Here is a 12,550-nt window from a genome sequence, read left to right on the forward strand (position 1 = left end):
ATATGCAGATTTGATTATATATATGAGTTAATTTATGAATCCCCCTACTCATAGTAAAGTTTGCTTTTCCCTTCAAGATTTTGTTTTTATAAAACTAAGTTAGGAGAACCATAAAATTGGAGATCTGATTTTATGAAATTCAGCCATGAGTAGCTTCATGTGGTCAAAAGGTTGTTTGGAATTTTTAGTTATATAAAGTCCAAATTGACTGAGACTTTCACAAAATGAAACAAATAGCTGAATGAAGAAGCAAGTCAGATTCTTCTCATTTTTTTTTAGTTGTTGTTGTTGTTTGTTTGTTTGTTTGACTTTTCTTACAACCTGAACTGACAGTTTAAATAGACTATTTACCTTAAGAAGTTCCTGAGTTGTCTTAGTTCTATGACCTACATTTTATAAAAAAGAAATATCTTCTTTATTTAGGAAATTTCCATCTCCACTGTGGCAAGCACCTGGTTAAGTATCTTTTTTACGCGTCATGGCTCCTCTTAACGACACCAACATTGAAGTTGTTAGATTCTTCCTTACTGGGATCCCTGGACTGGAAAAGAGTCACTTCTGGATATCCATCTCTCCTGGGTAACTTCACCATCCTTTTATTAAGACAGAGCCAAGCCTCCATGAACCCATGTACTATTTCCTTTCCATGCTATCCATCTCTGACCTAGTGTTGTCCCTGTTGTCCTTACCCACCACTTTGGGACTGTTCCTGTCTGGTGTCCATGGAATTCATGCAGCTGCATGCTTTGCCCAGGAATTCTTTATCCATCTATTCACAGTCACTGAAGCCTCTGTGCTATTGGTAATGGCATTTGACCAGTATGTGGCTATCCACAACCCTCTTAGATACAGCACAATCTTAACCAGCTCCCAAGTCATCAAAACAGGGGTCTTGCTGACTTCCAAGAATATTATATTGATTATTCCACTGCCCTTTCTGTTGCAAAGGCTGACATACTGTCATCAAAACCTGCTCTTACACTCCTACTGTCTCCACCAGGGTGTCATGAAGGTGGCCTGCTCTGACAACAGAGTCAATGTTGTCTATGGACTCTGTGCTGCCCTTTCTACTATTTTAGATTGTCTGTTTATTACTTTCTCCTACATGATGATCTTAAAGACAGTACTGGGCATTGCAACCTCCAGAGAGCAGCCTAAGGCCCTCAACACCCACATCTCTCATATGTGTGCTGTGCTTATCTTCTATGTGCCCATGCTGAGTGCAGCCATGCTCCACCAATTTGCCAGTGATGTGTCTCCTATGATCCACATTCTCATGGCTGATGTTTTCCTACTGGTGCCTCTCCTGATGAATCCCACTGTGTCCTGTGTGAAGACCCATCAAATCTGTGAAAAGGTTAAGGGGAAATTTTGTTCAAAAAGAAGTTTATCAATGCAATAAGAAAGGGAATAAACTTATAAGTGGTAAGTAAATAAACTGAATGTATAGCCGGGGGAAAGCATGATCTAGAGGAATCATCTTGTATTTTATGGTTAGAACTCATAGAGTAAATGGCTTTAATACTGAGTATACTTAGTACCCTCAGTGTCCCTGAGATCTTGAGAAAATTACTTCCATTCTTTTTCTCAGATTGAACATCTAAAAATTCAAAACTTCAATGATGACTAGAAGCCTCTACTTCTTGAATTTTAAAATGCATGCCAATAAAATAGGAGAACTTACCTATAACAATGCCTATGTTAAAAGAAAAATATATAGTTTCCATACTTTCATTTTCCTAGCTAATAAAAGTATACTAGAGGAAATACTGAGTGTTTCTTCCTTTTTTGATTCATAATAATGCAGTTTATATATCTAATTCCTGAACTCCAAAGCTCCGTATACATGTTCTCTGATTTAAGAATCTGTGTGTTAAATGCACGCAACTTTTTTTTTGTTTGTTTCTTAGCTCTTCTTTTCCTCTTCTCTTCTATCTATCAGTCATGTGTAAATCACTCTAGTCCTTCAGGCAACTAGTATTAGTAGGTAAACGTATTTCTGTAAAGACTGTACTACCTACATTTGAGTCAGGAAAATGCCAAATGGGAATGCTGTGCTTACTGAAGGATGTTTAAAAACTCAGGAACTAACTGCCAATAGTTCACTCAGACCTTTAGCAATGGTTGTGAATCCTTTCTTTCATACAACATAAACTGACATGTATGTTGATGGGATTACCACTATTGAACATGATTTGCATTTCTCAAATAACTATTTGCAATAGTCTATTTTTTTGGCATTTATGTAATATGTATGCATTTACCTTTCTGGTGCATATTTTTCTAAATAATATTAATCGCCTTCAACTTTATCAGATAATTACCTCTAATTTTTGTCTGCATATATTTTCTGTTAGTTTTTTAAAATTTCTTGAAACATATTTTGTTTAATAACTAAAACATTTAGAGTAAATGATCAGACACTTTTGAGAATAAACAAAATGGAATTGTATGTAGAATGTCATATATACATATTTTGTATTGTTTATAATTTTATATACATATTTCATATGAAATCTCATACATAATACACATTAAAATATATTCATTAGCAAATATTTTTAGAATATTGGTTGGCCAATCAAATCATTTTAAACAAAAATTATTTCAAACATGAAATTTTCTCTGAAAGTAAATAAATTTCTATCCTTGTACAAGCTTTGTTTACAAGCTTTGAATTAGACAATGGTTTATGCTGGCTAAAGGAAACCAAAAATAAAATTTCGATACTGTAATTTTTCAATGCTTTGGTTAAAGACGTCTAACCTACTTTGAACAAAAATATAAAAATTGTTTAAAGGATGAGTTCTCTGGGAAGATCAACCTAGATAGCATATTAAAAAGCTGAGACATTATTTTGTCAACAAAGGCCTGTCTAGTCAAAGCTATGGTTTCTCCAGTAGTCATGTATGGGCGTGACAGCTGATCTATAAAGAAAGCTGAGTGCTGACAAATTTAGGCTTTTGAACTGTGGTGTTGGAGAAGACTCTTAAGAGTTGCTTGGACTACAAGGAGATCAAACCAGTCCATCCTACAGGATTAGAAGGACTGATATTGAAGCTGAAACTCCAGTACTTTGGCCACCTGATGCGAACTGACTCATTTGAAAAGACCCTGATGCTGGAAAAGATTGAAGGCAGGAGGAGAAGGGGATGACAGAGGATGAGATGGTTCGATGGCATCACCGATGCAATAGACATGAGTTTAGTAGGCTCTGGGAGTTGGTGATGGACAGGGAAGCCTGGTGTGCTGCAGTCCATGGGGTCACAAAGAGTCGGACACGACTGAGCAACTGAACTGAACTCAACACCAAATTATTCCGGTTTACCAAACATTCCTTCAGAGGCTCACCTAGCTTTAAAATCTGATTGAAAGTGATTAGTCAGTAAAAGAGAATGCTGATTATTCTTTCACTATAATGCTAAAGATTTTCTTTCTTTTTAAATTGAACATCAGATTTGCCTTAAAATTTTCTTACTTCAGTTATTCTAAACGTATATGTAAAAAGAAAATAGGCTGGAAGAATTGTCTGGATGTAGTCATGAATTATGTCTGCACCACAACTATCCCAAGAACATTGTGAACAGTTTCCTAATTTCTCAAGAGCATTGTTTTTTACCACACTATTGTCCTAACAAATATGAACTTATATCTAAATTTTTAAAATGTATATCTAATGTTGAGCTCCTTAATTGAATTCAAAATTGCATTTGCAATAGGACCACATGTTTTATAGAATAAAATGTGAACCCAAAACATGTTCAAAATCTTTGAATCATGACTTGGAATAACATTATTTAAACAACTTGTATACCTGATTGATTTTTAGAGTGACTTTAGCATCAACTTATATAACTGATTGATTTTTAGAGTGACTTTAAAATCATGGTGGGATAAGGCATCTCTTATTTGTCCTCCCTCCAGCAACAAAAACAAAAATTAACCACCCATCCATGAACAGCAAAGTGCTTCTGTGGAATCCAGTACCACATTTCAAGGAACCTAGATAGGTCGCACACAGCCATGCATTCGTAATACGCGGACAGACCTTGCTATATGGTGTGGTCTCATAGAGAGCTATGAACTAGTTCCAGTCTCTCTGGGCCTAGGTCCTTTAGCACTTGGAAAATACTGATTGGGATAGACACCCCATGAATGAGAGAGCTTTGTGGAAGTCCAGATTTCCAGAAAAGTTCCAGCATGCCATTAGAGTAAAAAATATATGAGTTTCAATGTCCTAGAGTGTATGAGAAGAACAGTTAGACTTTCTATGAATCACCCCTTCCTAAGACAGCTAAGTTTAGAGCGAAGTGAGACCTTCTCAGTCCCTTGATTTCCCTTGCAGGGGAAAGGGAGCATGGTTGACTTGACACCCAGCTTCCCCAGCTGTGCAGGAAACTACAAAAGTGACTTATTTCTCATGTAGCATCCAAAGCACCAAATCATAAGCTCCATGACTGAAAAGAGGAAAAATATCAGGAGAAGGGCAGATAAAATTCTCAGAGGTTATTAAAGGGCAGTGGTCCCTGATGACTATATAGTGAACTCCATTAGGAAGTCTGTCTATGAGCCAATGGGAAAGTATCACCTGAAGATCTTCCCAACTGGTAAAAAAAGGAAAATCAAGAGGTGGAAGGACAGGTTAAAACACTTTTGCACAGCGAAATAAACAATCAACAAAATGAAAAGGCAACCTACATAGTGGGAGAATATATTTGCAAAACATATATCTAATAAGTGATAATCTCCAAAATACATAAGGAACACACAACTCAATAATAATAATAAAACAATCAACCTGATTAAAAAATGAGCAGAGAAACTAAATAAATAATTCTCCAAGAAAATATGCAAATGGCCAGAGGATATAGGAAAGAATGTTCAACATCACTAATCATCAGGGAAACGCAAATCCAAATTGGTTGAGAAACAAAGATAATAACTATACATTAGGCCCATTTTTGGCAAACTAGAATCACTCTACCAGTTGTTTTAATAATGATGCTTACCGAGAATCCATTGTGTAAGCCATCCTGTTGAGGTCTTTCCTCCAATTGTTTAAATCAGTCTAAAAGAAGCTGGTCAATCATAATTAAGAAACCTATAGTTTAAGAGTGAAGACTGGGGACTTCACTGGTGGCTCAGTGGTAAAGAATCCACCGGCCAATGTAACGGACACAGACTCAGTCCCTGATCTGGGAAGAGCCCACGTGCCTGGAGCCACTAAGCCTGTGGGCCGCAACTGCTGAGCCTGTGCTTCACAGCCCGGGAGCCACAACTACTGAGAATACATGCTGCAGATACTCAAGTCCCAGTGCCTAGAGCTCATGCTCCACAACAAAAGAAGCCACTGCAATGAGAAGCCCCGCCCACCGCAACTAGAAAGTAGCCTCCGCTTGCTGGAACTAGAGAAAGCCCGTGTAGCTACAAAGATCCAGCACAGCCAAAATTAAATAAATAGATAATTTTTAAAAAGAAGTGGATGTAGGCAGATCTTTAAAAAAAACTGAAGAAAAAAAAGACTGAAAGCTGTTATTTAATATCATACAACCAGCTAAATGGGAAAAGAATTTGAAAAGACTAGATACATGTATGTGTATCTTAGTCGCAGTCGTGTCTGACTCTTTGTGACCCCCATGGACTGTAGCCTGCCAGGTTCCTTGTCCGTGGGATTCACCAGGCAAGAACACTGGAGTGGGTTGCCATGCCCTTCTCCAGGGTATTTTCCCAACCCAGGGATTGAACCTAGGTCTCCGGCATTGCAGGTGGATTCTTTACCATCTGAGTCACCACGGAAGCCCAGATACATATATCTGTATAACTAAATCACTTTGCTATACACCTGAAACTAACACAAAATTGTTAAATCTATTGTACTTCAATATAAAATTTTTTTAAAAAATGTTAAAAAGACTGAAGGCTGATAAGGACTATCCTTTTCCCTAAATGCAAACCAAAGTACATTAGCAGTTGACTCTAAAACATGTCAGAATGCTTAATAGTATCAGGGTCTGTGTTTTTAAAAAAAAGAGAGAAAAGGTTCCTTTTTTTAGATATCAGTTCAGTTCAGTTCATTTCAGTCACTCAGTCATGCCTGACTCTTTGCAACCCCATGAATTGCAGCACGCCAGGCCTCCCTGTCCATCACCAACTCCCGGAGTTCACTCGGACTCATGTCCATCGAGTCCATGATGCCATCCAGCCATCTCATCCTCTGTCATCCCCTTCTCCTCCTGAGCCCAATCCCTCCCAGCATCAGAGTCTTTTCCAATGAGTCAGCTCTTCGCATGAGGTGGCCAAAATACTGGGGTTTCAACTTTAGCATCATTCCTTCCAAAGAAATCCCAGGGCTGATCTCCTTCAGAATGGACTGGTTGGATCTCCTTGCAGTCCAAGGGACTCTCAAGAGTCTTCTGCAACACCACAGTTCAAAAGCATCAATTCTTTGGTGCTCAGCCTTCTTCACAGTCCAACTCTCACATCCATACATGACCACAGGAAAAACCATAGCCTTGACTAGACTGACCTTAGTTGAGAAAGTAATGTCTCTGCTTTTGAATATACTATCTAGGTTGGTCCTAACTTTCCTTCCAAGGAGTAAGCGTCTTTTAATTTCATGGCTGCAGTCACCATTTGCAGTGATTTTGGAGCCCCCAAAAATAAAGCCTGACACTATTTCCACTGTTTCCCCATCTATTTCCCATGAAGTGATGGGACCAGATGCCATGCTCTTCGTTTTCTGAGTGTTGAGCTTTAAGCCAACTTTTTTCACTCTCCTCTTTCACTTTCATCAAGAGGCTTTTGAGTTCCTCTTCACTTTCTGCCATAAGGGTGGTGTCATCTGCATATCTAAGGTTATTGATATTTCTCCTGGCAATCTTGATTCCAGCTTGTGTTTCTTCCAGTCCAACGTTTCTCATGATGTACTCTTCATATAAGCTAATTAAGCAGGGTGACAATATACAGCCTTGACGTAGTCCTTTTCCTATATGGAACCAGTCTGTTTTTCCATGTCTAGTTCTAACTGTTGCTTCTTAACCTAAGGATGTAATTTCTCTGGACATTAAGTCATATGTCCTAGGTTGCTGGATATAAAGTATCAGAGATAAGGTTAGGATAAACTATATGTTTTATCTGAATCTGAATCAAAACATTTTCTTGTGTAATACTTCTCTTCAATCTAAGCTAGTGCTTTCTTACACAATTTCAGAAAATGAAATCTGTTAGTACAAACATCCTTTTGAATATATCCCTTGCCTACATACAAGATTAGGGTTTCTCAGCCTCTCACAGCCTCCTTCTCTAGCCAAGTGCTTTGAGAATTCTTCAGGGAATTTTCAACCTCAGCTGAGGCCCCAAGGGAGAAGCTGCTGGGCTCTTCAAAAGAACCCTGTGTTTCAAGCAGGAAATCTTCTTATAGTTGAGCTATCATTTTTCCTGTATTCTGACTGGAAGTAATGCACCCAACTCACTTTTCTCTCCAACTGTTGCTGCTCAGGTATGTAATACAAAAAAGAAAAAGAAAAAGAAAAATTACTGGGGCACATAGAATCAGACACTGAACTCTCAATCTTGGTTACTTCTGAATCTCCAAATCAAATCATAAAATTAGTCAAAGACGTTTTGAGAAGCAGATGGCCTGGGGATAGTCAGTCCTCACTTTGTCATTGTCTGTGACCCTGTAAAAGTCATCTTCATCGTCCATTTTAATTCTTGCTGCTTTTTATCTCTTTCCTCCTCAGGAATATTATTAATAGTTCCTCTACCTTTAAAACTAAAATTGTGATCTCTACTTTGCTTACCTTAAAACTGTATTATCATAATATTAAAATGAATTTGATCATGCTCTGTAACACCAATATTTAGTGTAACACTTTACACTAATATGAGGTCATAATTGTCCTTCGGAGTAACTTTGCAGACTGTCACCAACATAGATGTTGATCATTGTAAATACCATTGTGTGCAATTATATGAAGAATAAGAGACAGAGGGAGTCAGATGTCATTGAAATCTGTTTAGCCCATGTCTTCTCTATTTCTGCTGCAGCCTCTAGGACAACATCCTTTTACACCAATAAAGTAGAGCTTAAGGGTGGTTCAAGGGTGTATGATGTTGTCTAGTGTCAGCTGACACTTCTCTGATCCACTAATCTGGAGGAAGTGGAGATAATAATTGGTGTGGGATACTATGGATGCAACTTTTCATTAAGCAGGCAGAGTGAAGCTTCTCTGTGTGGAGATATATGATGAAATAGATGGTTTCTACCTCTTCTATTTCTCAAACTCTCTGAAATCTCTCCATGTGGAATGGATGGAAACCAGCTTGACTGAGTCTGCTGGCTGAAAAGTCATATATATTTTTAAACTCTTATTTGTATCTCCACTTAACATATGGAAAAATTTTCCTTTTTTATTATCATTCATTTTTAAGGTTTTGTTGAAACTTTTTTTCTTCCATCACTGTTCACAGTGTTGGACTCAGATTGCATTGTTGTCTGTGCCACCAACAGCATGCTATTCAAATCTTATGATATTCCCTTCTTCCTTCACAGCCCGTCTTCTCTCCAAGTCTCCACTTTTCTCCTGCATTTCTCTTGTTTGCTAAAAGTGCCTCTTTATATCTTTTTGTTTGTTTGTTTCTCCTTTGGGAACATAAAACAACATTAATTTCAGTATTATATTAATTATTGCATTATTATCTGTTTTACTATTTGTTTTGATTTGTAGTTTGAATGGCAAAATCTTGGCCTAGACATTTTGTCTTTCTTATTCTCAGCCATTCAATGCTTCTTCACTTTATTGATTAATAAAAGAAGCTTTTTTGAAAGAGTACCCTCAACTTTCCATCTCTCTTCCTTAAAATATCCCATCTTCACCTATCATGTAGATTGTTTCCTGGAGGAAAATTGCAAGTAACATACACTTCTTACATAGTCCTGCCCATTCACTGATAGTGTAAGCCTGTATGGTCTTTCTCCAATCTATGGAAATATTCTCTGAAAAATCAATAATGAACTCACCATCATAAGTGCAATGCCTTTCAAAAAACCCACATCTTACACCATCTCTTTTTCTTAGTCAACAGTAGTGATTTGACTTCAGTAACATTATACACTACTATTTTTATCCTATTTCTTTTCTCCAATCTCTGTCTCTTTTCTAGTTCTAATTTTATGTTCTACTCTCATGTAAAATAGTTTCCAGTATTATGAACGGAGCCTTGTCTTTTCTTCCACACTGCATCTCCTAGCAATTTTCTGCATATTCTTGGGAGATATCCTATAACTCAAGCCTCCACTCAACGCAAAAATCACTACCTATAATACCCTCTAGACAATCTCCCCAAAAATTTCTTTTTAAGTTAACATTCAGCATGTCCCAACTGAGCTTAGTCCCCAGAACACATTTCCTCTCATCTGTCATGTACATAGTTGAAATGGTTGTCGATACATATATCTTGGTATAGTTTTGTTTTGTTTTTTGATGTTTTTAAAAATTATCTGACTTTTGTAAGACCTAAAGTGCTATGTAGTAGTAGGCTACAGTACTAGTACAGTACAGTAGTAGGAAATATAATGTAAGACAATAATGTAGACTCTGGAATACCCGATCAGAGTTTGAATTCCATACTCAACCCTTACTTGCTCCGTAAATTTACCCAGGTCATTTCATCTTTCTGAGCTATGGTTTTCTCACCTGTAATATGCTGCTTAAAATAGAATCTATCTATTGATAATGTGATCATTGTGAGAGTTGAATGGCATAATAAACTCTAAGCACTTAGGAAGGTGACAGAAAGATAACATATTAAACATTAGCTATTTTAAGATTTTTATGCATGTGATGGAGAAGGCAATGGCACCCCACTCCAGTACTCTTGCCTGGAAAATCCCATGGATGGAGGAGCCTGGTAGGCTGCAGTCCCTGGGATTGCTACTAGTCGGACACGACTGAACGACTTCACTTTCACTTTTCACTTTCATGCATTGGAGAAGAACATGACAACCCACTCCAGTGTTCTTGCCTGGAGAATCCCAGGGACGGGGGAGCCTGGTCGGCTGCCGTCCATGGGGTCGCACAGAGTCGGACACGACTGAAGCGACTTAGCAGCAGCAGCAGCATGCATGTGATAAATAATATACTAGTCACACTACATTAATATACATAGAACCCATTAGAGTGTGGCTTACAATAAACATAACTGAATAAAAGTTCAGAAGGCAGAGGTAAGGGAGAGCCTGGTTTCAGGTTTTATAGGACAGGCCTATACCTCTGTGTCATATTATCCAAACCCCAGAGGCACAGCTCACTCTGAGAGCCTTAAGATAGACTTTCCTTAGGCTAGAGATTAGAGGCTTTTCCTGACCATTTCAGGTTTGTCTTTGGTATCACTGTTTTAGAGCTAATGTTTCCCACCTCCATATCTCCGTTTCTACATCTGGCCTCAGCTTAACCACCGTGATGACAGAAACACACATCTCTCCTAATGTCTCTCAGAACTAAGCCCTGAAGCACCCTGTCCTAGAAGTTGTTTTTTTTTTTTTTTGAAAACTGCCTTTTCAGACATTTCTCAGTTCCAGACTTCAAATTTGCACATCGACATTTGCCTCCTCAGCCATCAAAGGTTTTATGTAAATTCAGGAAAGTGATCACTCTGGTCACGAGTTACAAGCTTAAGTAGTCCAACAAATATTTACTCAATGCTTCTCCTGCATTCCCCCGAGGGCCAGGCACTGTGGAATGAAAGACAGTCCCCAGCCAGGTTACAAATACGTTTGAAGGCTCTTGATATGCAGCTGATTCTAGAAGACAGTTATGCAGTATGGTGTGTATAGTACCAGTTCCACATATAGATGGTGCCGCTTTAAGCGCTTTGCTGATTGAATTGGAGATTTTTTTTTTTTTAAGGAAGGAACATATGGAAAAGGTGACATCTGAGGTGACCTCATTAAACTACTGAGAGTCCAATACAGATGGACATATCACCATAAGCCTAAATCACACAGCATCCATGAGCTATAGAAATCACCTATGACGATCACCTTCCTAGACCTTCCAGAAAAGGCTAATAGATAGGTGCCCCAATTCTTTGCCAATTCATCTGCAGATCCTTCCTGGATCACTGACCCCCAAGATAGGTGAGTGAGCATTCAGCCCTGTCATTCTTCAGAAATCCCATTCTATATTGCAGGTTGGTGAATTCAAGGTTATGAAGTCATGAGAATCCTATATAATAGCAGCCTCCAGAAAGCTACTTTCTTCCTGACGGGCTTCCAAGGTCTGGAAGATCTCCACGACTGGATCTCTATTCCCTTCTGCTTCATCTATTTGACAGTTATCATAGGCAACCTTACCATCATCCATGTCATCCGTACTGATGTCACCCTCCATGAACCTCTTGGCCATGCTTGCCCTCACAGACCTGGGCCTTTGCCTTTCTACACTGCCCACTGTGATGGGCATCTTCTGGTTTGATGCCAGGGAAATTGGTATCCCTGCCTGCTTCACTCAGCTCTTCTTCATCCATACTTTGTCCCTGGTGGAGTCTTCAGTCCTGTTATCCATGTCCATTGACCGCTATGTGGCCATCTGCAACCCACTGCGTTATTCCAGTCTTGACACCTGCGCGTATCATCAGGATGGGGCTGAGCTCAGTGTTCAGGAGTGCGCTGCTCATCCTTCCCCTGCCATTCCTCCTGAAGCGCTTCCAGTACTGCCACGCCCATGTGCTGGCCCACGCCTACTGTCTACACCTAGAGATCATGAAGCTGGCCTGCTCTAGCATTATCGTCAATCACATCTATGGACTGTTTGTTGTGGCCTGCACTGTTTGTGTGGAGTCACTGCTCATCTTCCTCTCTTATGCCCTTATCCTCCGCACTGTGTTAAGCATTGCCTCCCACCACAAGCGACTTCGGGCCCTTAACACCTGTGTCTCGCATATCTGTGCTGTGCTCCTCTTCTACATCCCCATGATTGGCTTATCTCTTGTGCACTGCTTCGGTGAACATCTGCCCCGCACTGTACACCTCCTCATGTCATATGTGTATCTGCTGGTCCCACCACTCATGAACCCCATTGTCTACAGCATCAAGACCAAGCAAATCCACCAACACATTGTTAAGAAGTTTGAGTTTATAAAATCACTCAGGGGTTTTCAGCAGGATTAGTTTAGAGAAAGAGAAGTTTGGGGCATAAAACCCATAGATATTTTTTTTTATTTTAGCTGTCCCTATTGCTCAGACAGTAAAGGATCTGCCTGCAATGCAGGAGACCTGAGTTTGATACCTGAGTCAGGAAGATCCCCTGGAGAAGGGAATGACAATCCACTCTAGTATTCTTGCGTGGAGAATCCCATGGACTGAGGATCCTGGCAGGCTACAGTCCATGGGGCCGTGAAGGGTTGGACACGACTGAGTGGCTAACACTACTACTACTAGGGAAAAGTAGCAATCTCCCAATTATCAATAAAAAGGAAATATGCAATATACAGCATGTGTGACCTTGGGAAAATTACTCAATTTCTCTCTTCTTTAGTTTCCTCAGTT

The 12,550-nt window shown here is 39.2% G+C and overlaps 1 protein-coding gene and 1 pseudogene across 1 annotated transcript; both read left to right on the forward strand.

Moving 5' to 3' along the window:
- Positions 1-478: 478 nt before the first annotated feature.
- Positions 479-1,402, forward strand: LOC138420692 (olfactory receptor 51A7-like; annotated as a pseudogene).
- Positions 1,403-11,219: 9,817 nt separating this feature from the next.
- On the forward strand, positions 11,220-12,172 carry OR51G1 (olfactory receptor family 51 subfamily G member 1). The gene is given in 3 exon segments (XM_069554155.1): positions 11,220-11,398; positions 11,400-11,612; positions 11,614-12,172. Coding segments are annotated over 3 exon segments (951 nt in total).
- Positions 12,173-12,550: the final 378 nt, after the last annotated feature.

Source organism: Ovis canadensis, chromosome 15 (assembly GCF_042477335.2).
Source record: "Ovis canadensis isolate MfBH-ARS-UI-01 breed Bighorn chromosome 15, ARS-UI_OviCan_v2, whole genome shotgun sequence".
Taxonomy (NCBI): Eukaryota; Metazoa; Chordata; class Mammalia; order Artiodactyla; family Bovidae; genus Ovis; species Ovis canadensis.